The 26,011-nt window shown below is 46.3% G+C and overlaps 6 protein-coding genes across 6 annotated transcripts; 1 reads left to right on the forward strand and 5 right to left on the reverse strand.

Moving 5' to 3' along the window:
• Positions 1-568: 568 nt before the first annotated feature.
• Positions 569-3,949, reverse strand: RhiXN_10837 (Retrotransposable element Tf2 protein; the record flags this gene model as incomplete). Its single annotated transcript, XM_043330652.1, has 1 exon — positions 569-3,949. One exon carries the CDS (start codon positions 3,947-3,949, stop codon positions 569-571), a length of 3,381 nt encoding a protein of 1,126 aa, XP_043185997.1.
• A 35-nt stretch (positions 3,950-3,984) lies between these two features.
• RhiXN_10838 (Retrotransposon-derived protein PEG10) lies at positions 3,985-5,181 on the reverse strand (the record flags this gene model as incomplete). The annotated part of the gene is made up of 1 exon (XM_043330653.1): positions 3,985-5,181. The coding sequence occupies one exon, from the start codon at positions 5,179-5,181 to the stop codon at positions 3,985-3,987; it is 1,197 nt and encodes a 398-aa protein (XP_043185998.1).
• Positions 5,182-7,040: 1,859 nt separating this feature from the next.
• On the reverse strand, positions 7,041-12,247 carry RhiXN_10839 (Transposon Ty3-I Gag-Pol polyprotein; the record flags this gene model as incomplete). Its single annotated transcript, XM_043330654.1, has 4 exons — positions 7,041-10,996; positions 11,817-11,906; positions 11,960-12,058; positions 12,208-12,247. 4 exons carry the CDS (start codon positions 12,245-12,247, stop codon positions 7,041-7,043), a joined length of 4,185 nt encoding a protein of 1,394 aa, XP_043185999.1.
• A 1,203-nt stretch (positions 12,248-13,450) lies between these two features.
• Positions 13,451-14,469, forward strand: RhiXN_10840 (uncharacterized protein; the record flags this gene model as incomplete). The annotated part of the gene is made up of 4 exons (XM_043330655.1): positions 13,451-13,603; positions 13,649-13,922; positions 13,954-13,978; positions 14,052-14,469. 4 exons carry the CDS (start codon positions 13,451-13,453, stop codon positions 14,467-14,469), a joined length of 870 nt encoding a protein of 289 aa, XP_043186000.1.
• Positions 14,470-16,218: 1,749 nt separating this feature from the next.
• RhiXN_10841 (uncharacterized protein) lies at positions 16,219-17,337 on the reverse strand (the record flags this gene model as incomplete). Its single annotated transcript, XM_043330656.1, has 7 exons — positions 16,219-16,386; positions 16,436-16,637; positions 16,703-16,720; positions 16,791-16,962; positions 17,020-17,036; positions 17,087-17,147; positions 17,274-17,337. The coding sequence occupies 7 exons, from the start codon at positions 17,335-17,337 to the stop codon at positions 16,219-16,221; spliced, it is 702 nt and encodes a 233-aa protein (XP_043186001.1).
• Positions 17,338-18,677: 1,340 nt separating this feature from the next.
• Positions 18,678-23,563, reverse strand: RhiXN_10842 (GTP-binding protein; the record flags this gene model as incomplete). The annotated part of the gene is made up of 22 exons (XM_043330657.1): positions 18,678-18,746; positions 18,811-19,092; positions 19,148-19,245; positions 19,299-19,323; positions 19,395-19,620; positions 19,671-19,732; positions 19,785-19,841; positions 19,905-19,958; positions 20,026-20,099; positions 20,161-20,289; positions 20,347-20,361; positions 20,419-20,443; positions 20,505-20,653; positions 20,715-20,993; positions 21,046-21,149; positions 21,205-21,399; positions 21,464-21,663; positions 21,724-21,943; positions 22,378-22,987; positions 23,051-23,100; positions 23,169-23,423; positions 23,478-23,563. 22 exons carry the CDS (start codon positions 23,561-23,563, stop codon positions 18,678-18,680), a joined length of 3,264 nt encoding a protein of 1,087 aa, XP_043186002.1.
• Positions 23,564-26,011: the final 2,448 nt, after the last annotated feature.

Raw genomic sequence — 26,011 nt, forward strand, 5'->3', positions numbered from 1 at the left:
GTACACCACTGTAAGGTGGGTACACGCTAATGGGAGCGGGCGCTTGAGGCCGTACTACTACACTGGCTTACGTAAGGCGACTATCTAAGGCTATACTACTAGCGCTTAAGGCGCTCTACTTCTAACTACTGGTAGCGATGGGGCCTGAGGCCTGGGAGGTGTGATGAGTAAGGGAGTTGGTGAGCGTCTAAGAACTATCTGGGGGCCGGCTACTTAGCTGGCTGATAACCTTCTCTAGTGAATAAGAGACAAGGTAAAAACGACTTGGTGGTTCCAAGCGTTTTTCCTGCTGTATATATAGACAAATGCACACTATTTACATGGTCTGTGCGCGTGAGAGAAAGAAGTAAGAAGACAAATGGGAAGCGTGCTGCGGGCTGCGCAGAAGCGTGGATTCCTCCTAAGCGCCCTTGGCACGGCATTTCGGCGCGGCATCTCGGCATAATAAGCGCCGAGATCACGTGATCGAAAAACATAAGATATCAAGTCCGTAAAAAATACTAAAAATAAGAGAAAATTCAGGCGATTCTAATGGTATATGTTTGGAGGTTGTAACATTGCCCCCCCCTTAAAGGCTCTTGGCGGAGTCACGAGCCTTTTTCAGTTGTGACTTGTTGAAACGTTGGATTTCCTTCTGACTATGCTCAAGTAGCTCCTCTGGTTCCCATGAGTTGTCTTCGGGTCCATATCCTTTCCATTTGATTAAGTAAAACCATTTACCCCGTTGCCTTTTGGAGTCAATGATTTGTTCTACCTTGTATTCTTCTTCTCCCTCTATTGTCTCAGGGGGAGGCCGTTCTGGGAAAGGTTGACTTGGGGATTCGTGGCTCTTGGATAGTAGTCCCACATAGAACACGTCGTGAATTTTTAGGGTTTCAGGGAGTTCCAGGCGGTAGGCATGGCTGGATATTTTCTCTGTAACCTTGAATGGTCCAAGTCGCTTAGGGTCCAGCTTATTGGAATTCGTCCTAAGTTCTATGTTTTTTCCATCTAGCCAAACTTTCTCGCCTATGGAGTACTCCGGTATTGTTCCCGTTGTTCTGGTCATGCGTTCCTTTGTCATTCGGAGTGCTGACTCTGCTTCTTTCCATTCCCGGGCTAAGGTATCGGCTACAAGGTCTGCTTCTGGGACGTTTGCGGGAACGTTGGACGGATTCATGACGGGGTTTCTTCCATAAACCAACTCAAAAGGGGTTTTCCCAGTGGCAGAGTGTTTAGCGTTATTATAGGCATACTCCGCTAAAGGCAACCAGGTGGTCCAGTCCAAGTGATCGGCGGCAACATACGACCTGAGGTAGAATTCTATGAACTGATTTACCCTCTCTGTTTGGCCATCTGATTCCGGGTGGTAAGCCGAGGAGAAGGCTGGTTTGACCCCAAGGCGTTGGTAAAGTGCCCTTAAGAACTTTCCAGTAAACGTAGTTCCTCTGTCCGATATTGTCTTGACTGGCAATCCATGGAGTTTCCACACATGTGAGATGAATAGGTCCGCTAGGCCTTTTGATGTAACCTTCTTGGACGTTGGGATGAAATGTCCAAATTTGGAGAAGGAGTCAATGACTACCAAGATCGCGTCATGGCCGTTTGATTTTGGGAATCCCGTAATGAAATCGTAGGAAATGGTGTGGAACGGATAGGGGGGCACTTCCAGAGGTTTCAGGGCAATGACCGGGGCGTGGGCTCGTCGGTTGGCTTGGCAAGTTGGGCAACATTCTACCCATTCTTTGGCAGATGATTTCATTCCGGGCCACCAGTAGCTTCTGCTGATCAGTTCGAGCGTCCTTTGTTGGCCTGGATGTCCTGCCAGTGGAGAGTCATGGAATTCCCTCAATAAACGTTCTTTGAGGGCTTCTGAGTCTGGGACCACCAGTTTTCCGCGGTACCATAGCAGGTCTTCTTCCCAATCATAGTCTCTATAGGCTTTTCGAATGGAGGGAGGCGCGTTGTCTGCGTCTTCTGTCAGGAATGTGATAATTGGCTCAAGTGATGGATCTTCTCTGAGCTTGGCGCGTATTTCCGTGACAATTTCAACTTCCTCTTCCAACGTATTAGCAAAGACTTCTGCTGGTAGCATGATCTTGGGTTCCTGAGGATAGTCCGTGTAGTCCGACCTTCTGGACAGGGCGTCTGGCTTTCCTGACTGTTTTCCTGGGCGATAGTGTATTTCAAAGTTGAAGTCACTCAGGAAGATCCGCCAACGCGCGTGCCTTCTGTTGAACGTCCGTGCCTGCATCCAATACTCCAGGTTTCTATGATCTGTGAACACCTGGATTGGTCTCTCTGTCGCTTCTAAGAAGATTCGCCATTCCTCTAGCACCTTGATTATGGCTAGGAGTTCCTTATCATGGGTGTCATAATTTGCCTCAGCGCCGGAGAAGGACTTAGACATGTACGCCACTGGGTGTAGGCGGTTATCTTCTCCTCGCTGAGTAAGGATTGCTCCCATGGCTACTCCTGACGCATCCGTTTCCAAATAGTAGGGTAGGTCTGGATTGGAATGGATGAGGACCGGTGCCTGGGTGACAAGGAGCTTCAATTCCTGAAATGCCGATTCCTCTAGGTTACCCCATGACCAGGGGGTTTCCTTCTTGGTGAGATTATGGAGAGGGCGTGCAATGGAGCTGAAATTGGGAATGAAGCGGCGAAGGTAATTGACAAAGCCAAGGAATGCCTGGACCTGTTTAACTGTTTTAGGGGTAGGCCATGACGTGACCGCATCAATCTTCTTTTGATCCATGGAAAAGCCTGACGGGGAGATGACAATACCCAGATAGTCCACTGTGGTGACGTGGAAGTGGCACTTGGAGAGTTTACAGAATAGTTGATTCTTCATCAGACGTGATAAGACCTCCCTGACATGGGTTGGGTGGTCCTTGGGGTCTTCTGAGAAGATTAAGATATCGTCCAAATAAATAACCACTGTAACGTCCATGAGGTCTCGGAACAGGTCGTTCATAAAATGTTGGAAGGCGGCCGGGGCATTGGTAAGACCGAAGGGCATTACTAGGTATTCAAATAGCCCGTACTTGGTCCTGAAAGCCGTCTTCCATTCATCTCCTTCCTTGATCCGGACATTGTTGTAACCCCAGCGTAGGTCAAGTTTTGTGAAGATTTTAGCGTGCCTAAGTTTTGCCATTAGATCGTCCTGTCTTGGTAACGGATACACGTTCTTATGGGTTACGTCATTCAGTTTCCTGTAATCCACAACTAGTCGGAGCGAACCATCAGCCTTCTTTACAAACATGACCGGAGCACCAGCTGAGGAAGTGCTAGGGCAAATCTTGCCCGTTGCCAATTCCTCATCAATGTGTTGCTTTAATGCTTTTGATTCTGCGTCGGTCATGCCATAGATTGGACCTGGCGTAAGTTTGGCGTCTGGAGTGAGGTCTATTGAAATGTCATACTCCCTATGTGGAGGGAGGACCTTAAACTCTTCTTTGCCAAATACCTTAGCAAACTCGTGGTACTGAGGGGGAAGATCTGCTAAGGGGTCCGGGTCTGCTTCTTCTTCTGAGGCGATTTGTATTTGGTCAGGAAAGGTAACCGTGCCTAGGGTCCAGTCAATGAGGGGAGACTCCTGAGTGAGCCATGTCATACCAAGTATGGCAGGTGTGTTCCCAATGGGGCAGACTAGGAAAGGGATAGAGTGGGGGTGGCCATTGGCCGAAACCGTGAGATGAACCTGGTGCCAAATGCGACCAGTCTGGGAAATGGTACCGTCTAGCATTCTCACTACTCGTGGATTTTCGAGCAGGGTTTTTGGGATTTTTAATTTTTCCACAATCTTTGGGGAGATAAAGTTGGAGGTTGCTCCAGAATCTATAGGGGTTTTTAGGGGTTCTGCCGGGTATTTGTCCATGTGTAAATCAATGTAGAGTAGTGGTTTTTTATTGGAATCTAAAGAAGCCACAGATACAAATTCAATATGAGATACATCAGAAACGTCCATTTTTGGGCTCAAGGGTTTGGCAGCTTTCCTTGGCCCTATTCTTTTCCCAACTCTTCCTCGGCTACCTTGGCGACCTCCTTAATCGTGGCTTTCCAACCATTTGGGCATTGTTTGATACCATGCCCTTTTTGGCCACACTTGACACAAAGGCCAGACGCGCGGCGACGATCCCTCTCTTCCGGAGTGACGTAGTTAGGGTCCTCAGATAGGCGGACCCGTTGGGTAGTGGTGGTGGAAGTGGTGGCCACGGTGGCCGGGGATTTAGCTGGTGCCTTTTTTGGGCGGTTCTCCTTGTTCTCTCGACGAGTGTTGTCGATCTTGACCAAGGCGGCGAATATTGCCTCGAGGTCATCGTTGGGGACGTTGTCCTTGGTGGACAGGAGTTCCTTGACCTTCCAGTGAAGGCCGCGCGTGAACTGGGCAATGTACGCCTCAGTATTCCAGTCAAGTTCCGCCATGAGATTGCGGAATTCTGTGACATATTCAGACGTGGTGGTGGTCTGAGTCAACGCGGCAATCTTCCTGGCGGCCGCCCTCTTTGCGTCTGGATCAGCAAAGGCTTCTTTGAATTTGGCCGTTAAGGCCGGGATAGTGTTTGGTGGGTTGCCCTTGCCCTTGATGATGGCTCCAATGAGGGGGAGCGCCCAGTCGGCAGCCTTATCTGTCATATGGTATAGGATCCATACGACCATTTGTTCTTCTTCATCGAATTGGTCTCGATGAAGAGCGACCCACAGCAGCATTCGGTCTAGCCACTGGGTTGCCTTTCTTCCCCTGGAGTCTCCCTTGTATGGGTCTGGGAGTTCCATTTTGGGCCGCTTTACGCTGGACCCAGAGTCGAAGGGGGTGAGGGAGCTGAGGCTCCGCTTAGGCGTGTCGCGAGGCTCTTTCTTGGCTCGCCTGGGTTCTTCTTCCTCTTCTGAATCAAAGCCTGTACCCCTGGATGGCCGGAAGGGGGCCTTGAGCCCAGGCCTAATTGTTCCTGGAGTGAGGGCTTCTCCCCCCGTGTGGGTAGGGGGAGTGATAGGCCCAGTCGATGGGCCAGGCTGGGCTTGGGCTTGAGTTCCTCCTTGGTCCTTGTCGCCGAGTAGGTCGGCGGTCTCCTTACATATGGCCTTAAGCTCAATGAGCTGTTGGCCTTGGTTGCGTATTTGGTCCTGTAGGGACCCGACTGTGGCTGTGAGGGCTGTGACAGCCTCGAGGAGAGCGCTAATGGTCGGCTCCGGTTCCATTCTTGGCAGGTCTCGCGGAGAGGGAGATGGGCTGCAAGTGGGTGGTTGGGAATGGGGTGGAATTGAGCGGCAACTGGAGCGACTGGAAGGACGGGAGTAGGGGTGAGGGACGCCAGAGCGTGTGGATGGAATTTCTGAGACGGCGTGGGGGATAGGTGCCTGATACAGGACTTATGAGCGGTTTTTGTGCAAGGTGTTATTCGCTAACTCCTTGCGTCAAGTACCTAGCGTTGAACAATCCCTACAGCAAATCAACAGATCTGGCGATCGTGATATGTGCGGGTTTTTTGCAAGCGGGTATTTCGGCTGTCTAGGAGCGCTACTTGCGGAGTTCCGGCGAAACTCGGGGTATGCAGGCAATCAGAGCCTGTCAGCCTTATAGCAATTTGGTACTACGTGGGACCGACGCTAGTTTGATTATTAATAGCGAAAGGCGAGTCCGTTCACGTGATTTCCCTCGTGCTAGTACTGGAGGTCCTCTCGTTGTTGATCAAAGCCTACAAAAAGTCGTTTTTACAATGTCGTACACCACTGTAAGGTGGGTACACGCTAATGGGAGCGGGCGCTTGAGGCCGTACTACTACACTGGCTTACGTAAGGCGACTATCTAAGGCTATACTACTAGCGCTTAAGGCGCTCTACTTCTAACTACTGGTAGCGATGGGGCCTGAGGCCTGGGAGGTGTGATGAGTAAGGGAGTTGGTGAGCGTCTAAGAACTATCTGGGGGCCGGCTACTTAGCTGGCTGATAACCTTCTCTAGTGAATAAGAGACAAGGTAAAAACGACTTGGTGGTTCCAAGCGTTTTTCCTGCTGTATATATAGACAAATGCACACTATTTACATGGTCTGTGCGCGTGAGAGAAAGAAGTAAGAAGACAAATGGGAAGCGTGCTGCGGGCTGCGCAGAAGCGTGGATTCCTCCTAAGCGCCCTTGGCACGGCATTTCGGCGCGGCATCTCGGCATAATAAGCGCCGAGATCACGTGATCGAAAAACATAAGATATCAAGTCCGTAAAAAATACTAAAAATAAGAGAAAATTCAGGCGATTCTAATGGTATATGTTTGGAGGTTGTAACATCATAAAACACATTAGGTGTGGGTAATTTTGTTTGTTCCATTTCAGGCGCTTTTTCTTTCCCTTCTTTGGGATTGTATGCAGTTTTCTCTTCCCGTATTTCCATTGCCTGATCATTCTTGTCTTTTGTTATTGACCCTTTATCATTCTTTGTGCTGTGATTTTTAGGTTCTCTCTTGGGGTTTATTTTCTTAGCCGCGCGCATCTTTTTCTTTATCAAGGTATCTTTGGCCTCTCTCAATTTGTTAGCCTTCCATTTTGGTGGGGCTCTCTTATGTGTTGGGGAATGCAACACAACCAGTTTTGTTACTGGTTTACGGTTCCTCAACAATCGTCGAGGTTCCTCTATTGTTTCCTTATTAGGTAGGTCAACCCCATTAATTTCCATTGGACCCTGAGTCTTGATTGCTTGCTTGCCTAATATTGGCATTTGGGCGGCTATGGCCTCTTTGGCTACCAGTAGCGGTCGGGTGATTGGGCCGGTCACGTGTCCCGTGACTTTGGCGCTAAATGCCTCAAGGTCAGGTACATTATCCTTATCTTGCACGTATTTGCTTGTGGCTCTTACTGTTCCCAGTCTTTCATTTTTGTATATTTGGGACAGTGTATTGGCTAATATGTTTGTTTCTCCTGGGATGTATATAATGCAATAATCAAATTCATTGAACACTTGTAACCATTGGACTTGTTGCGGGCTCAAGTTCTTCTGTGTCTGAAAGTGTTTGAGAGCTTGGTGATCCGTGTATATATTGAATTTACATCCTACTAATAAATGCCTGAATCAATCTAGTGACTCTTTGATTGCTAGTAGTTCTAATTTGTGCACTGCATAGTTTTGCTGAGTGCTATTAAATTTGCCCAACCAAAAGGCAATTACATGCGCCTTACTTAGTTCCTTTCCTTGCAACAGTACACTGCTTGCGCCGGTGCAACTTGCGTCTGTTACTAAGTTGATTGGAGGGGCCTCCTCACTGTAATCTATAGCAACTTGGTGAGTGTCCCTATGTTTCTGTACTATTGTCTTTATTTCTTCAAACGCACGTTGGGCCGTATGGTCCCAATTCCAGTGTTTGTTTCCTGCTGATTGGTTTGATAGTACCCCCATGGGTATTCTTATGCCCTTGCAATTAGGCGCTAGGTAGCCAACTGCTCCTAAGAACGCCATCACTTGTTCCTTAGTGGTAGGTGTTTTCCACTTTAGTACGTTGTTGATTTTGTTGGGGTCCATTTGGATCCCTTTTTCATTGATCACATGACCTAGTATGTTTAGTTTGCGTACTAGGAATTGTATCTTCCCATTGCTAAGGTAAAGTTTCTCACGTCTCAATATCTCAAAGAGTTTGTTCATCCTGGATATATGCTCTTTGATCAAGTTTGTATATACTACTATATTGTCTAAGAATACATCCCAGTATTTTCCTTGTCCCTTCTCAAGTAATATATTCATGAGCGATTGGTATGTAGCACTGGCATTTGTATTGCCTTGTTGCATTACCTTGCTTACCATAGTACCATTGGGTGTCACAAACAATGTATGTGGTACGTCTTCTGGTTCTACCCTTATTTGTTTGTACGCATCCTTTCCATCAATTAATGACCAGTACTTATGTTTTTGTACTCGCCATAAGATGTCCGCTTGATCTGGCAGCGGTGAGGCTAATTTATGAGTGTTATCATTCAACGCTTGTTTATCTAGTACTGTACGGAGTTTGACAGACCCGTCAGCACTCTTCTTTGTTAGGAATAGCATAGGTGTTGCGTTCTTTCCCGTTGCGAATCGCCATCTTCCTGTCTGTACGTATGCATTTCTCTTCTTCTCCCATTGATCCCTTAATTTCTCAGGGCACTTAGACAATTGCCATGGTAAGGGTTTGTTGTTGTTGATTAGTGGGATACAATGATTTATCACTCGTAATGGGGGAAGTGGCGTCTTGGCTGCTGTTTTGAACAGGTCTTTACATGCGTCGCTCAGTTGAGCACGCACTTTCTCTATTTCATCCTCTAGCAGTTCTGCTGCTAGCAAGGCTATAGTTGTTACTGTACCACCCTGTAGTGATACTGCTTTATTACTCCCAATTAATACATTTGGTGGATTAAGTCCAAACAAGACTTTGAATTGGTACAAGAAGGGAGTACCTAATATCAAGTTGTAGTTCTCTATGTTCATTACGTCAAATAATTGGTTTTCTTCTATTCCTTGGTATTGGAATTGAGCATTTGTGCACCAATTAATTGAGCTCTTAGATCCCAATACTGCCATTTGTAGTCCTATGGGTTTAGCTAATTGGGTCTTTTTTAGTTTCAATTGGTCCACTAATGTGGTAGATACAAAATCCCCGTGCAACCCGCTATCAAGTAATGCTCTGGGGGGTTTCCCATTAATTAGGACCTTGAGTATTATTGGTTGTGGGACCTTTTGTTCCTTGTCTCTTGGTTTGGATGTGTTCCATTCCATAGACGGTAAGGTTTCTTTCTTTATTGCGTATGTACTTAAGGTTTGTGTATCACATACAATTTTGTTGCTGTCCCCTGGGTCAAGAGATATTGCGTATATCAATTTAGACTCCCTTGTTGCTGTTTCTAGTTCATGTATGCAAGCAAAGCTTACGGCCAACGTGCTTATACCCTTAGGTTTAGCAAAATTTTGCTTTGGGCAGTCCTTGGCTATATGTCCAATCTCATGGCAGAACGTACACTTTCCTGCTGCACAATATTCTGCAAACTTCTCTGGCAAGAGCCTAGGTACCTTCTCCTTTCTTGGAGACTTATTGGTACTGACGTGCGGCTTATCTTGCCTGGGCGTGTTACCGTTTCTTTCACCTTCCCTAGGCTTACGGTAATCAGGGCGCTTGCCTTTGTATGTCGATTGGTCTCGGCAATCATTTGTTTGGTTCTCTTCCGTTTGGCAAATTTTTTTGGCAGTTTCAAATCTAATTGCCAATTCTTCTAATTCCTCTGGCGAGTTGTGTTCCGCTGAGTATCCATTCCTTGCCCATTCTATGCGTATGTAGCTGTGGGCTCCTTCCCACATTTGGACAGCAATTGATTTATTGTTTATGTCCGCTAGTCTTCTTTGTATTTTACATAATTTGCGGTAGAAATCTCTAAACCCCTGGTCTGATTGTGTCATATTGTTAAACTTGCGGCATATTCTTGCTTGACTGTCTGGCGGGAAGCAATAATTGAATAGCCCTTGGAATACCAGGGTCAGCGTATATTGAGTGACATTGGGGGCTACATGTAGCATATAGTAGCTTGCCGCTTTATCTTTGAGGAAGCTTTTTACGTGCCTTACAGCTTCATAGTCCTTGAATCCTGTGTCCTCCTGCCATGTTTCTACTTTGTAAACAAACTGTTTGAATGTATTGAAATTGTTCAGCCCATTGTATGCTGTAGGTAACTTTGTCTTAAACCTGCTGAGTTGTAGTTTCCTCAGCTTTTCCTTTTCTTTTCTTTCTTTATTCTTCTTCTTTAATTTCTTAATGTATTTAGCAAGTTTATGTGGACTCATGTTATTGAAGTCATTGTTGCTGTCTGAGCTGCTACTTGATTTGCTTGAATTGCTGGGGTTCCTGTCGGCCGCTACCAATTCTTTGGTGGGGTTTGTTAATTGGTTGTGCAAGTATCCACCAGTAGGAAGTCCCCTGTTTTTTGCCGTTACTGTGTTCAGAGCTGGTGTATGCGTGTACTTGCACTCGCCCTCCAGCTGGCTCATGGGTAGTCCTAATGTGGCTTGCACGCAACTCTTGTTCTTAGGAGTTATGGGTTCTTTTCCTTTCTCTTTTGCCTGTACTGTCACTTCTGTGTTTGTATTTGCAAATAATATTCGGGCCTTGCGCCCTCCATTTCCCATTGATTCCTCATAGTCCAGTAGAGCAGCTAGTCGCTCTCTGTCCTTTCCAATTGCGTCTATTAGTTTGTAGTCTAGGCGCGTTTGTTCCCTAGGGTCTAGTTGTCTACAAGGTAGGCTTTCCTCTTTCCTTTCCTTTCTTCCATTTGTGTTCCTTATTGCTAGCTTCCCTTTGCTGGGGCCAGGCGGTGTCCTTATTATTGAGGGTACTGTATTGTCCCTTGTTACTATATTCCCTATCTGCCAGCGGTTTTTCTGTCTAGCATTTGCTTTGGCACTTGGGCTGTTTATGCCCTGTCTGCTCTGTTCTATTTTGATGGGTTTATTTACTGGGGTTTGCCGATGTGGGTTTATTGGTGCTGAAGCAGGTCTTTTGATCTCTGCGGGGGGTTCTAGTACCGTTGGTACACTTTGTATTTGGTATTGTGGTCTTCTACTAATTGGGGACAGTATTGCTGACTTAGGTATACCCCTTGTTACTGTTTCTTCCGGCAATGCACTAATCATTGCAGTGTCTGCTTCCATGTAGGTTTTGCCTATTTCTTCCTCTCTATTGTATGTTCCCTCATCCCCCGATGCTTCATTGCCGTCCTTTGTTTGACCAGTTTCTCCCCCAGTGTCTTTGACGCTGTATCCTCCCCCTTGTTCCACTGACAATGCTCCTGACGCCCTGGAACTTGGCTGGCTAGTTTTGCTCTCCGTTGTATATGCTGAGCTTTTGCCTTTTGTAGCCTTTCTGGACGCCTTTGGCATTGACTCTAGGGGGACTTTGCAGGCTGTGCTCATTCTTGAGGCCAACCTGGGCTTAACGCTAGGTCCTACCGGGGGCGCATTGTCAGTGTGCCCGGTGGGAGCTCCGTCTTGTCCTGTGTTTGACATTTGGGTAGCTAATTCCAAATGTGAGTGTTCTTATGTGTTCTTAAGTACTTATCTAATGTCCAAAACTAATTATATGTCCAACAGTATCTCTCCTCCTCCGGTGATCAGTCGTTGGGTTTGAGAATTGATTGAACAAACGTAAGCCAAAAAATGTAAGGTTGTAGAATTTGTACGGTAACTGTAATGTTAGTAGTCAAATGTAATAAACAACCTTGCGTGAATCAATACAAGTGAGACAATAGTAAACCAGAGTTTAGAGTCAAGCAAGTTGGCTATCAAAGTCAATTGAATTAAAAGTATTAAAGTACAAAGTTGTGAGTCTACATGCTAACTATTGATAGGTCTTTTTATATGTTTTCAACACGGGTATTCTGCTGTTGCATATACCTGCGTGTGGTATCATTTAGTCTTATTCCAATTCTTGGCCTAGCACTTGTGCTAAGGCTTTATTTCATTATATCTTATCATTAACGTCCGCAGCTACTGCGGGCTTGTTTGTTACTGCGGTATGAAATATATTATGTATTTGATTTCTCTTTATAGTGTGTAAGGTTCGGGGGCCTCGGGGCCGTGTCCCGGGGTCACGTGCTCCTTACATATCTTGACCCTTTCCACTCACGCGCTCCCTTTCCACATCTCCTACTATTGGCTGATCCGCATTCACTACCGTTTGACCCATAGTAGAATCACACGACTCGTGCAAACTTTGAAGTCTGCCAACTTAGGATGTTCAATAATAATTCCTGATTATCAAAGGTGGAGTAACTACATCAGACGCATTCCCCATATACTCCGTGCATCCATTCTCATGTCCATGAGTATACATACCTGTATATTTTAGCCAGGACCCAGGCTCTAGCTGCTGTGCCTTGCTGCGGGAATCAGGTCGTGCAATGACTACCGGTTTCGTTGGCTCATCTGTGCATTTATCAGGATCTACGTCGCCGATCAATTGGACATAATAAGCCTACTCTCCGAGTTCCGAACTCGTGCCTGCATGCTGGTTGATGCGTTGCTGTGCTTGTGGTGCTTGTGGTGCACAGGATCGGACGGACCGGTAACTTGGGCGCCTAAGATCTAGAACGCGTGAACGTCTTACATTTCAACGCCAACCCCCCACACTGAATGTCCCTCATGCGGCTTCCACTACTGGGAGGAAACAGCCGACTGGCCATATACTCCGCAAAACCCAAGTCTGCATCTCTGTATCTCTACATACGTTGTGCCCGTTTCCAGTGTTTGCGTTCTGGCAGAGGCATACTGTCTGCCTTCCGATACTGACCTGAGTAAATGTTCGTTATCACAGTAGGCAATGCCCATGTCCTAGGACGAACATTCACCTCCTTGGGAAGGATTTTCTTTTAGCCCAACCCCTCAACACGGCTCTTATCAGACACCAGGCTGTTGTGGCATGCTCCATGCGCTCTTGGGTCTGGAACACAACGTACCAAGCGTGCGTCTTGAGCATCCTGCTGTGATACCCTTGTTGTGCGAGTCGGATAGGAATGGGGTTGGGAACGCCTTATAGACTGCCTCGGCCGGCCACTTGCACTTACCGAATAACGCATGTCAGTGGTGCATATATGAGTATATTTGACGATTAGACGCGCATAGCTTTTTTACTTGCTTGTTAGCTACCCACGCACTCCTCATGACCAAATGATCTTCATGTAGTTCTCGATTCCTTTCTTCTTTCTTCGTACATGTAGCTAGAAGCGAGGCTGAGCGACGGAATATGATATATGCAGCGACCCACGCGTTATACACACGCGGCGTATTGATTTTGAAGGATAGTAGAATAAGGCGCTGGCCTTGTCGGTATGTGTAGCGCAGGATATGTTCGTGAGATAATAGTGGTATTCAGGTGTCGATAATTATATAACCCGCTGCTCACCGTCCCATTGGAGTTTCTCTCTTCTCCATCAGGCAAAGGCTCAACCGGGTGAATGAGGCGAAGCAAAGCAGTATAAGATAACATACGATGGACAAAATATTAGGGCAAATAACTTAGCTCAATGTGATATATGCGATACCTGCCCGAATATACTCATACCCCCTGTGTACACCATATTTATGTGCCCGGCCGATTCCTGTCATGTCACACAGTGGTGACGTCATAAGTCCATAGGCCCCGGAAGCATTTTATGAACATCCACCCGCTCGATCGTTCCGACCGGCATGTAGCCGGACTTTTACCAAAAGCTCAGTTGCATGTCACGCAATCGAGGAGACACCAGAGGGTCGTTAGTCGCGTTGGCTCGTCCAGGGCGTCTCACCACCGGAGCACAACATCAATAAGGCTGGTTTCCGGGACAGCAAGCACACATCCAAAGGTCGCCTGTACTGGACCGGAAACCCTAGTGGGTGCAATTTGAACGGACCAGTGAGTTCTACAATGTATTCAGCCAGATAGTAAAGATAAAACAACGCGTGGTGGACGACCAAGGTGTTCGATGTGGCACATGTCATGTTCAGCGGCTGTCACCAACCGCCATTCGTTGCCCGACCATCTCTCTCTTATACCTATCCAGCCTTTCCACACTCGCCCTTTCCATGCGACCGCCGCCGTCGGAGTATTATTCGCACTCGCGCCATGTCCGTCGTCTGATATCGATGTTGGCTCAAGCCCCATCGTCAGATCCGTATTCTGATCAAGATAGAAAGTTGAAGAGATTAAAAGACTGCGAGAGAGGCTCAAGGCGGCTGATGCACACATTATATATCCCACACGAGGCGTACTCAAGCCCAGCAACCCGCTCGACCACATATCAGTTGGAGACAAACATGCCGATCTGTGTCTCGCCAATGCGCCCGACGACGCCTGGATCGCCAGGAGACTGATAGAAAGCGTGCCGGTGTTGATCGTGCTCGCACGGCGGATGGGCGCCAAGGCCCGATGGAGCGAAGGCCGAGCGATCACCGGGATAATCGTGCGTAAGTCACCAGCTGCGTGTTATTTTTATAGAACTTGGCTTTGACGATCTCTGTTTGTATTTTTTGGATATGATACTGCATTCCAATTGGTCTGACGGTCTCGGCATCGTACGATGATCATATCACCAGAGGACCCGGGGCGTTCGGGATGACCGAGATCGACTCGCCGATCATCCCAACTGAGATGTTACCTGTGCCTTTGTCGAACGTAACGCCCAACATGAACCTGCCAACGCCGAACCCTGCGAACGATAGTGGGTCTGGGCCGGATGCGTTTAGCGCTTCGGGGCTGACGTTCAACGCGGACGGGAGTATCAACCTTGGACTGGCGGATGAGGGTGGAGCGTACAATGCCGGGTTTGGATCGGATCCGGGTTCGGGATCAGGTTCTGGCCTGGGTAAAGGCGCTAGCTCATCTGGTCAGACGTTTCCGAGATCGATTCGTAGTCCGTCGTTCATGTTCAGCGCTGGATCCAGCGTAGACCCAGTGAACGAACATACGCGTACTCGGCCACCACGAAGAGGTCGAGGTCGGGCGGGGAACTGAAAGAGCGAGACGATACTGCGACCGACGCAGGATGTAGTGAAGAGTGAAGGAAGGCGGAGGACGTTTTGGCATGCATACTGTGAGCGCGGAGATTTCCATAGACACCCATTCCGAGTGCTTTGCGCCGGGATGTCCTACCCGCGAGGAAGTGGCTACCGCAGCAGTCAGGCACTCAAACCGTTGGGCTAGGGGAATGTGGTCTCATGAGACAAGGATATATATGCTGACACGGTGTTTTGTATTCAGTGCTTGATTGAGGTCAAGGCCCTGTGATGGCCTGGCTGATGGCGATCGAAGATCTGGACGTTGGCCAGGATTTCGCTTTGATGCTAAGTGCGTTTGAGTGTACGAACCAGACTCACGGTCGGGGCCCCCGAGGCACCTTCGCTGTTTCGAAGCTGCGGGGTTCTCCAACCTTTACCGGTCCGAGTCTCGTGGCCGATGCGGAAGAGTCGGCAGAGGACAAGTATTGGTTTTAGACTGAAATCCAAATGAATAAATCCGAAGTCTGTACAGATAATGAATGAATTAAATTGTACAGGCAGACAGCTGGAGTGAGATAAATATATAAGCGTTTATTAAGATTGCTGGATATGTGCCGATATGGCCACCCATAGCAGTGTTGGGCTTTGGTGCCTAACGCTGCTACGATATTCAGTAAGATTATCAACACTTACTTGCTACACATTCCACGTGATTTGGCCGGTCGCGTATCTGGGTGCCTGAATTTAGAACCCCCCCCCCCCCGGAGTGGCCTTGTGGAAGCAAGACAACAAGGTGAGGGATGGGCGGTTGCGTTAGGCTGATTGGATGCGCATAAATATCATTCTGTTGCTCTGCAAGCTGGGATTTTCCAAAACACCAATGTGATAGCTCAACTGATTGCGCGTGTACAGAGAGTTTGGGTGCGCATAAAATCTAATATTCTAATTGTAATTCTGGGCTCATTTTCTCACTCTGGGTTGGTGAAAGCTGCCTTCAAATAGCGGTCAATCTTGGGACTCTGGCCAAATAACCATTTGGTATAGTTATGTTGATTACCACCCCGCCTCAAGTTCAGGCCGGCGCCGAGTGATTTTCAAAGTTCACCCCTGCCTAAAGCTCTTACAGATTGACAATCCATCCATTCATTTTTCAAACCAAGTATTTCCAGTCGAGGAACAAAATCAAAACGAGCGCATAAACTACGTAGTGGTTATAGGGCACGGCTGTTTAATTTTGGTTCACGATGATTTCAATCAGCGGATCTCGGTCAGAGTCTTGATTTGCTACTCACCGAGCAGGGGGTTGGCCTATTAATGAGGCCCGGGGCTTATGGAGCGAATTGGAAATACTAAGGAACGTGCCAGCGAGTTGAATCTGTGAGGCGAAGTGAGCACAAAGCACATTGTCTTATTATATAAAAATTGTAAAACTCACAGAATCAACAGCATTGTAGTAGGCACAAGTATCCCCTTGAATATTACCCAGAGTATTCCGTGGAGCAGTAGCGTAAATTTCCTGTGCAATTCGAGCCATTTCCTTCAGAGGTGCTGATGAATGGTCGGGGCCGAAAGAAACTGAGTAAAATGCAAGGGGTTTTCTGTAGAGAAAATATGTTGAGATAAAGTAACTGATACGATTGGCTATACTTTCCCAAGTTGTATGCATGCCCTGCATAAATCATACACAATGCTCCTATCCAATGTGCACTGACCATCGGAGAGGAACACAAGTGCGGGAGTTCTTGAATCGGGATTATTCAAGTATCTAAGAATATTGAAAGCTCGCTTGCCTGTTGTTATTCCAATGGGTTCCTATTAATGTCCGTGCGTGAGAAAGCGCTGCGTTGAAATTGGTTCCTCCGCTGGCCGAGATTCGCAGTAACCGAGAGAGAAGTTGATCGATGGTACTGCTAAGGTCATTGGCAACCCGTGTCTGAATCAAAGTTGAGTAAATCAGGGAATGTGCAAGATATATTGATTACCGTAGGAGCATTATTGAAAGTTATGACAGAATAGGCATCTTGACGGGGTTGTGTGTTTGGGTTCCCAGTCTCACGAGTACTCCAAAAGCTGTGGAGTGCAGAAAGTACTGCTCCGTACCTATTATTACAGCGTCCCCTCAAAAGTGTGGTCACGGGGGTGTTGGAGAGGGGTGTGCGGTCTCCGGAATCCATAGACCCAGAACTAAATAAATATGGTTATAACTCCCTGGTGCAAATGTGAAACCATTTCTCTTCAGAGTGACATACCTATCAATTACGAAAACACTATTTTAAACGTAGTTAGTATCATACAGAAATAGAAATCTATCACCCAAATGCTAAACCCAATACATACACATGATAAGCCTGTTGTAACCGAGCTGGGTTTGAGCAATCAAAACAATGGCCATCGCTTGAAACATAGCCATTAGGAGGCGTGACATGAAGGCTGTGTGGCTGATGGAAAATGGGAAGGTTACAGTACGATGGGTTGGCAGCGGCAGTGGCGGTTGCTTCATGCTCAAAGCCTGAGTTGATAAATAGTTGAGTCGAAGTTCCCTTGCCGCTATCTACGTAAATCGTACCTGGACATAGTGCATCGCTAGGAACGTAATATTTTGAATCGACGTTAGAAACGTATTCTTCATTCACCCCCATATCCCAAATGCGTACCATTTTGCAAAATCCGCTTGCTGCTCTCGTGAGTAAGGATCTATACAAAGAGAAAGAGTTGTCTCAAGCTACTTTAAAAGGTAAGAGATAGTTAACCTTGAAACCCTGGGATAAGGTTGCTAAAGATAAGTACGGGGTGGTGACTTGGGTAAGTACGTATGCTTACCGCTCCGTGCCCATTTCAGACGATGAGAGATCCAATCTTTCGCGCGCTTTGGATCCGGATGCATTCGCTCACTAATGTGTTCAAGTTCGGCACCTCCTCCGCAATGATTGGGTTCTCGGCAAAATTCTATATGCACATGTCGCCCTTGCGCAGAGCATACCAAATGGCATAGCATGGGTGCTCCTTCATCTCCGATTCCAAAGCTCCTGCCGTTCAGTTCATACCTTGCATCTTGATTTGCCCCTTGCATTGTCCACCGAGTGGTTGTCATTGAACCGTGACTGGTCTCATGTAATTGTTGTGGGTGCCCTGAGTAAAGGAATATCATTTTCATATACTCGTCAGATAGTACTCGACCTACCGAGAGGTAGAGTGCACACGTATTGGCAACTAGGACATCGCACATTGCAGTGGTGAAATGCTTTCTCGTCAGTCGTATGGGAGTGTTCTCCTTCGTGGTATATTTTACCAGGCGGGATAGGTATTGCGCACGTAAGTCGCTGTTCTACTTGAGTATAACGAGTATATTGAAATGTCTCATGCCTCCCCGAAAATTGCTCCTCGACAGCGGACGGTTGCGTTTCAATCTACGAGGATTTTGAGATGGAAAGCCCCGCCAATATTCCAGGCAACTGACCCGACATATTCCTCTGGCAGCACAGGGGCTGGTGCAACTATGAACCTGTCCGCATAGGTGAAGTGCATTGGAGTCCAATGCGTGAAAATGATCGGATTCATGGCACAGACGTCGACAGAGCTGGCATTCCATAGGACATGAGTTGGAATTATTGCAACGGTGGCGTACGTGTGGCTCGTCCCTGTGAAAATATATATCAAGTTGACCAGCTAGATGAAAATAATATCATCTGGTCGCTAGACTTTGCGCTTACCATGGAATATGACAGAGGCCGGGACACCGGTACCCGGATTTCACGTCTTCCAAACTACATGGCTGAATATTCTCTTAGCCAAAGATACCCTTTAATTATGACTCTTGACCCCACCTCGCCACAAGAATGCAACCGCGCTGAACACAGGTGCTCGCCCTCATGAAACATAGGCTGCTGTGGCTTTAGCATCTCTCCATACCGGGTACCTTTTGTAGATCACCTTGACACAAGACTGTACGCATCCATTGTGATCGATCAGATGACAATCATTCCCACAAGAGTGAGCTTTAACGTTGCACCTGGCTAAAGCGTCAGATTTAATATACACATGCACCAAACAGTCACTTTACATATGCTGCGCACTATGACCTGCACTATGAAATCGAACAATCTTAGCGAGAAACCTTATAGATCCTTGGGACTTACGGTAGTCCACATCCAATCGGCGCATGATGATCGTTTAATACTTCGCATGAAAACGAGCAGCAATGTGTAGTCCCGCATCGGTGCTCGCCTAGATGTCGGTACGATCTGATGCAACGATAGTGACAAGAAGAACAGGTTTCTGTACAAAGTTGAACTGCTGTACGCATACTAAGTTCCATGGAGTCGACTTTATTATATATATTGCGTATATCTTGATTCACTGCTGGGAAACGCTGAACATTAACCTGGACCCAGGAGCGAACATACTCGAGCCGCTGCTCAAGAAATTTGAACAGCTGCTCTTGAATCAAACGGATGTAGGCCGCGTCGCCAACAATATGCCGTGAACCAATGTTTGAACCTGCAAGACAGAAGTTAATCAAATTCTCAAGAGCATTCTCCTTTTCAGTATCGTCGCCTGGTACAGCGGTTGCCGACGCGTCTGGAACAAAAAAGACAATGCTTGGCCCATTTATCGGGAGGTCCTCGTCTGTATCCAGATTCTATTGAGTCCCAAGATTAGATTCTGATCATAGATAAAGAGCAAGGCCAGCTGACTTTGAGAGGCATGTGTGTGTCGGTATCTGCAGAGCCTTGACTGAGTGCGATATTTAATCCCTTGTTAATTTGCTGAGCACGATGCGTCGCCAAGTTTTCTTTTTTGTGCGATGGATAATCAAAAACTATTCGAATTCTGACTGCCACTTACGATCCAACGAACTCCAGTCATTTGCCTGGCCACGAATTACAGGATTAATAAAATCGAGTATCTTGGCAATTGGCTGGAGTAAGTTCCAATACTTACTTTTATTTTTGCCATCATGGTTTTCATATTATGGAGAAAGATCCCACCGCTTGTATGAGTTACAGGCTGGCCATCCAAGTAGCGCCGCAGATGATTGAATAATGTGTAGAAACTTGAAGAGTTGATCACTGGCCATGGGATAATTTGGACCTTTCCACGATGGAGTCGCGAAATAAAATTCTGCTCCTGTTCTTTTTGAACAATCCTTTGGAATTTTAGGGAGAACCTATGGATGTCTTGGTACACCCTTGGTCAATTATTGTGATAAATACCCACTCTTTGACAATATCCTTTGAGTCTGAATCCGTAACGTCCTTGATGATGATTGCAAGTGTGGACTTCAAAAGTATGGGTTTGGGAGGGATGGGTGGTAACATCAACTATACATACGTTAAACAGACTGGGACTAGAATCGGGATCGAGGACCATAGCCGAAGATTGAAAGCTCTGAAGAACCCAAGAATGTGTACATCAGAATCTCGTCTAGCACGATAAGGTATAATCACTAACCTGGAATAGACCAGCAATATCTCTTGAAAAGGCAAAATTGTTTCGGAATAATACCTGAATGTAAATTAAACAATAAAAATGATAAAAAGGCCACTAAAGGGGTAGTGCTTCACGACCTCACCAAGTTTGAGATTGCAGTGTTGAATAACACAAGAAGGGCATCTTCTTGCGGAGTGCGCTCGATTGAATGAAATCCTGTGTGGATAATAATTCATTATCGACCTGAACTGAAAACTTTGAATTGACGACTATTCACCCTCGAAGTCCAAAGATACCAGTAAGTAGTCATCGGTTGGAGTACATGAGAGCCAGACCCCCTCTGTAGTACGCATCGCGGACCCGGCAAACGATGTGTCCGCGAAATGATTCAGACAATAACTTTTTCCTGTAGATATGAGTGAGCTACTGTTGCTACATAAGTGCGTCTTAATCACAAGCATACCAACACTTTGTTCGCCTAGAACACAAACTCGGATCAATAATTTCAGTCAAGGCTTCAATCGAATTTCTTTACCCATTGAGCTAACCACCTTAACCGGCTGAATCAAATATTTTGTCACAAGTTCCACACTATTTGGAGTCATGGAGAGCCCTACTCACCTTGTTTGCCATATACGACTGGAACAAGGATTCGTACCACCCAATACTTAAAGAGTCTATAATTGCCGGGACATCAGCGCCTAGCAAGGAGCGCTCGTACTCCGGATCACAAACTCCGTCCTTCAATGGAATAAATCGATTGTCTTTTGCTATTGCAAGGCTATTCTCAAAGGTATTAGTGGGGCGATGTTATCGCATATATTCACATACTGGAGCGGTATGAGGCACATGAGCTCAGCGATGAAACCGCCAAGTTGATATCTCGAGCATTGTGTAGTTTGGACGAGATATGAAGTGGATCAGAAAAGACCGCGACATAGGTTAATTTCAACTCAGCATTGATCGGCTTGCAAGTTGTTCTTTCGAACTTGGTGATCATGCGTGAAAAATAACTATTCATAGGCACCATGCTTGAAGCAGATGCAAAAACCAGTTTCCGCGATTCGCGACCAAGAGAGAAAAGCTTCGAACGAATGACGGCAGGGGCTACTGGAAATCGTGTCCAAACATCCATGTGACAGTCAACTAGACAGTTATTTACCGTCTCGGTGGATGCAGTCGTCGGTGCGGCCTGGTTTGAACGGAAGGAAAATTCGGTCATCTTCTGTTTGATTTGAAGAACCGTAGACACTATCTCCATAGTCTCTTGAAAAAAAGATATAATGTGAATCCGATTCCGGCCCTCCAAAGAAGTGATAACTCGGCCAAAAGTAGAGGGGGAAGAACGATTGGGTTGATACCGTTCTGAGTCGCACCAAAAGAGGCCCAGTGAAAGACTAATAGTTTTTGCCCAGCTGATGTATTGGGTTCTTCCATAACCAAGACCAGTAAGCAAGAACCATCAGGCGCAGAAAATGCGTCAAGGATTCGGCCCGATATCTGAATCGATGCTGGTCTGGGATTGAGATGGTATCAGTCGACCATCACCCTTCAGAAGCGTTTCCATATACCGTACTCACCGAAAATTCAGTGTTACCATTGAGAGCACACGCGCTTGACCAGATGTCTCAATCAAACAAATCTCCTCGGTACCGCTCACAAAACAGATTCTGTCAACATGCACTTCGTTTTCATACCAATCCTTGAGGACGAACGGCGAACCACGAAGGTGGACATTTGTGAAGGTCTCATCGAAGCCAAACATAGTGAGTTCAGGGCCCTGGTATATGTTTAGACACAAAATGCAGCAAGTATTTGTTAGACAAATCAACAGACAGACCTTGGTGTCTGAGTTATGAAACAATGCGAGTAAACGGGTGCTCTCGTCAAAAGCAAACCTGCACTGGCTTAGATCTCCAAGACGATCGTATTTGAACGAGCGTTTTGGGTGGTTTTGTGCAATTACGCGTGGGAGACGAAGATTATCCTCGATGTATAAATCGAATTGACTAGGCCCCGCGATGATCACTAGACATTTGTCGCGGACCAGATGTATAAATCTGTAACATCATATGTAAGATCAAATGCTACTTGAACGAGGGCGTGTGCTTGTTAGCTTCTAACATACTTTATCACCTGTCCCTCTCGCAGCTCAAATTTGAAAATTTGTTTGGAACTTAGCTCTGGCTCTGGAATATGCCGTCATTCGCTCTACATTTCCGAACATCACGCTCAGTGAGCTCGAGAGGATATATCGTGTACACCATTCGGGGCCCTCGCTCTACAGTGTGCTCAGTTCGGACTCGAAATTTTGTGGCTAACGATCAAGGTTTAAGTCAGTACGAGAGATCTTCGGCTTCATGCCCACTCCGGCACATGTCGTACCTCCGTAACCATTTTCTTTTTCAATAGAGTTAATTCGTAGGCTATTACTTCAAGTCATAGATGTCCGATTATTTTATGTGCTTCTTCATGGGGTGTAGTAAATACTTACGGGTTATTGGATGCCATAGCGACTCTCAAGTCGTTGAGCAATCTCCGTTCAGTTGCTGAAGATTCAGTTCGAAACCGGTGCTGACGCTGACGATCGATCAAATCCTTAAGACGCCTTTCTTCCTCTTCTTCTACCTTTTCCAAACAGCTCTTTACCAATCTTTCGCTCAAAGTAGACAGATAGGTTTTCAAGCAGGTCGTAATTCGATCTGTTAGTGCAGAAGTGACAGGGAACTTATCTGCAAGTGACCTGAGCGCGCGAATAAACTCCATATCTGAGAGCAGGGTGGCCGGGGGCTCCGCTTTGTAACCAAAAAAGTCAAAGACTACCTTCTTGACCCCTTTCCAACTAAGCTTGGGAGCATGTTTGCTTCCTTTTCCTTTGGTTACAACAGTCCACTCGCCATCCGAGGGGCTCCCTAGAACTTCTGCAATAAACTCAGCCTGTAGAGCGGGGGAAGGGGTCGGGTCCTGCAGCAGATAGTCTTGAATCGTGTGCCAGGCAAGCTTCAAATCTTTGAACTCCGGGTCATCAATATTTCCAACTGCAAGATTCTTCCTAATCGATTGGGGTACGTTTTCGAGTTCAATATATTTCTCTCGTAAATGTCCTGAGGAGAAGCAAGGAATATTAGTCTATAATCATAGGCTCTACGCGATTCACGTATACTCACCCCAGTTTAGGGATTCATTGTCAGGCGTGAATCCAGATATCCACAGTGACCTATAGTTCAGATTAGTTTGAAGTTAATGATGTCGGTGCAACCCGTTATGGTATAGGTATTGCCTTACGGATACAAATGCGAGTAGCAGTCACGAACTGAGAGAGAAATGAATCGCTTGAGCTGCCTCTCATCTTGTTTCATACTGTCTTTCATCTTTTTTATACTCTCTTCATACTCGCGGTTTCGACCCTTCTCCTCTTCCTCCATTTGCTTCTCGTAGCGAATAAAAGGAGTAGAATAAGCCTCTCTAAGACCATGCTCTGACAATATTCGCAGCTGATCTCCCGTAAGCTCTCCAAGAAAAATTGGCCGAGCCGTGCTCCTGATAACGGTATATCGTCAACTAAAAGCACAGTATCATTAAGGGATATCGTACCCGATCATAGACTTGAGCGCTGCTGGATACATCGATTTGCTCTCTCTTTTGACATACCCAATAGAAGGTTCAAGTGCGGCGGTCATTATGCCTGCTTTTTTTCACCAGGTATTAGGCATGTTTTTGCCGATACTTTGAAAGTTGGCATAATCTTTGAGTCATGCTTGACCTTCAAAAATGTCAAACATTGTACATTAGCCGACTCCACATAACCTCAAGTGCCAATGGGGTAGTAAGCTTCATACCTTAAATCCGGTCATAGCGATCGCATCTTCTTCTTGCTCTGTCGATTTCTCGACTTCAAAAGAGAACATTCGTGATTCGTCGAATATTTCTGATTGGACCCCATGTTCATTTGCGCTTCGCAGACCCTGGGTCCAGACCATCGCGCCTGCTTGTTCACGAGATATCAACGCAATTATCTGGTCGGTTAACTTTGTCAAGTAACTGTATGAGTTGTTATGCAAATTCATTGGACTCGCATACTATAGGTAATGAGTAGAATATATAGCTAACCGCATAAATGTGATCCGGTTGCGTCTAACCGATGAGATTGCATTGTCTTCCCACGTAGAATCTTCTGGCCAATAGAAAATGTATGCAATCTCAGTATTGGACCCCTTGCAACTGAGTTGATGATCGAAAGGCAGTGCAAGATAAAGTCCAGTGGTTAGATCATTATGCGTTCCGATTGATGATGACAATAGCATTTTACTGACGGATCAACCCAAATTGTCAGCTTGATCAATTTTATGGGCTCATTCATGTATGATCCACTCACGAATCATCGCTTAAGCAGTTCGTTTCGCCCAAAAAACGTACAAGCTCGGGCTTAGAGCCATAGACTCCCAATGGCTTTATGGTGCACTGAAGGAATTAGGTGGTAAATATGTAGAAAAGAGTGAGATAGGACGTATCAACATGCCTTATCTAAAGCCTTGAAGTCTATTTTTGATACGGACTCATACGATCCGGGAAGGAAAGTGTTTAGCAAGCGGCGTAGGCAATTTTGGTCAATTAGAACCTTCTCCACTGACGGTCGAATCCTTTTAGTGAGCACCAAACCCGATATAATAAACATGCAATCTCACCTAACCCTCCGGATCCCTGCTCTTGATACAGGTTCAGAAGACGGAATATTGAAGGTAAGTTAGAGAGAATTCCATCCGTTATATTGTCAGTTTTTTCGTCAGCCTTGACGCAGCCCATATCATCAATGAGAGTCTCTAAGTGAAATCATTGATACAAAGTATAAGCGGATCATCCATACGCTGCTTGAGCCACATTAACTGACCGAAGCTGTTGCCACTCTCTTCAATAGGGGAATCAGGTAGCGGAACTTGAGTTGCTTCAGCTTCATTTGTGGGGGCAAAGTAGCTATATCTAGATGCACTCATTAGACTTGGGCATGAGAAAGTACAGTTGCGTACTACCTCTCAGTGTCATGACGGACGGCCGTCTGATTTCGGGGTTGACCGTCTTGAAATATATTTGGAGGGCTTCCCAAGCTTGAAACCAGGATTGTCATATTTAGTTTTAATAATGCACAGATGTTAACAAAGTAAATCCGGGGTCTATGGGGATGGTCTGAGGTGGGATAAGTACCATAATGGCGATCGTAGCTCGTGGCTTTTGTGGCGAAAGCTATTTCAAATTATTCCAGGAAAGAATCGCAATTGAGAACTACAAATAAGGATCCGGCATCCTGTCACGCGAGCAGCTTTAAACTCACATGTTACGTCTTTGGAAGTTACCTAGGTCGAATATCGTGATACTTCTAGATCTTGAAGTTCGTATTCTGCAACGTTGCGCCACCCCAAAATTATAGGCATTTCATTCTTAGTTATGTCAGAGCTCAAATGGAAAAGAGAGTAGCGCATCTCCATCTAATATAGGTACAGATATTCCGCTCGGGAGCTTCGATTGATGAATACATACCCTGCACCAATACCGCAACTAGCACCATTCAGCAGAGACGTGCGTAAGCCGCAAGAGGGAAGATGCTCACAGGATATCAAACTGTGGCGCAAGTTGCGGTGGAAATTTTTATTCTCAGCCGTATTATCCTAAAGGTTGATACTTTAACTAAAGTAAGAACATTGTCCCGGACCCGGAAGCCCTGCCCTTCCTAATTCTGCACCGCTCCTGCACCAGAGCTGAGGACTCAGAGCGTTATGCATCGTAGCCCGCGCAGATGCACAACCAGGACTCGGCCGGCGTTTCGTCGCAAGTCACGTGGTCACCTTTTATTTATTTATTCATATTTAGAGAGCTACATGCGAACAAGGCAAACCGCTCACTCACGTGGTCACCTTTTTTTTTTTTTTTTTTTAATACATGTCCATATATAAACAATACGGGAGCTACATGCGAACTAGGCAAACCGCTCACAAAACCGGAACCGAACCGTGGAAGCTACAACACCAGGCAAAGAGAGAAACAGAGAGAAGGAAACAAATAAGACGCGACAAGCAAGAACGTAGCACGGTCAGAAGATAAATGTCGCTTGGCGACGTACATGTGGCTTAACGCCT

This window comes from Rhizoctonia solani, chromosome 14, assembly GCF_016906535.1.
Source record: "Rhizoctonia solani chromosome 14, complete sequence".
In the NCBI taxonomy this organism is placed as follows: Eukaryota; Fungi; Basidiomycota; class Agaricomycetes; order Cantharellales; family Ceratobasidiaceae; genus Rhizoctonia; species Rhizoctonia solani.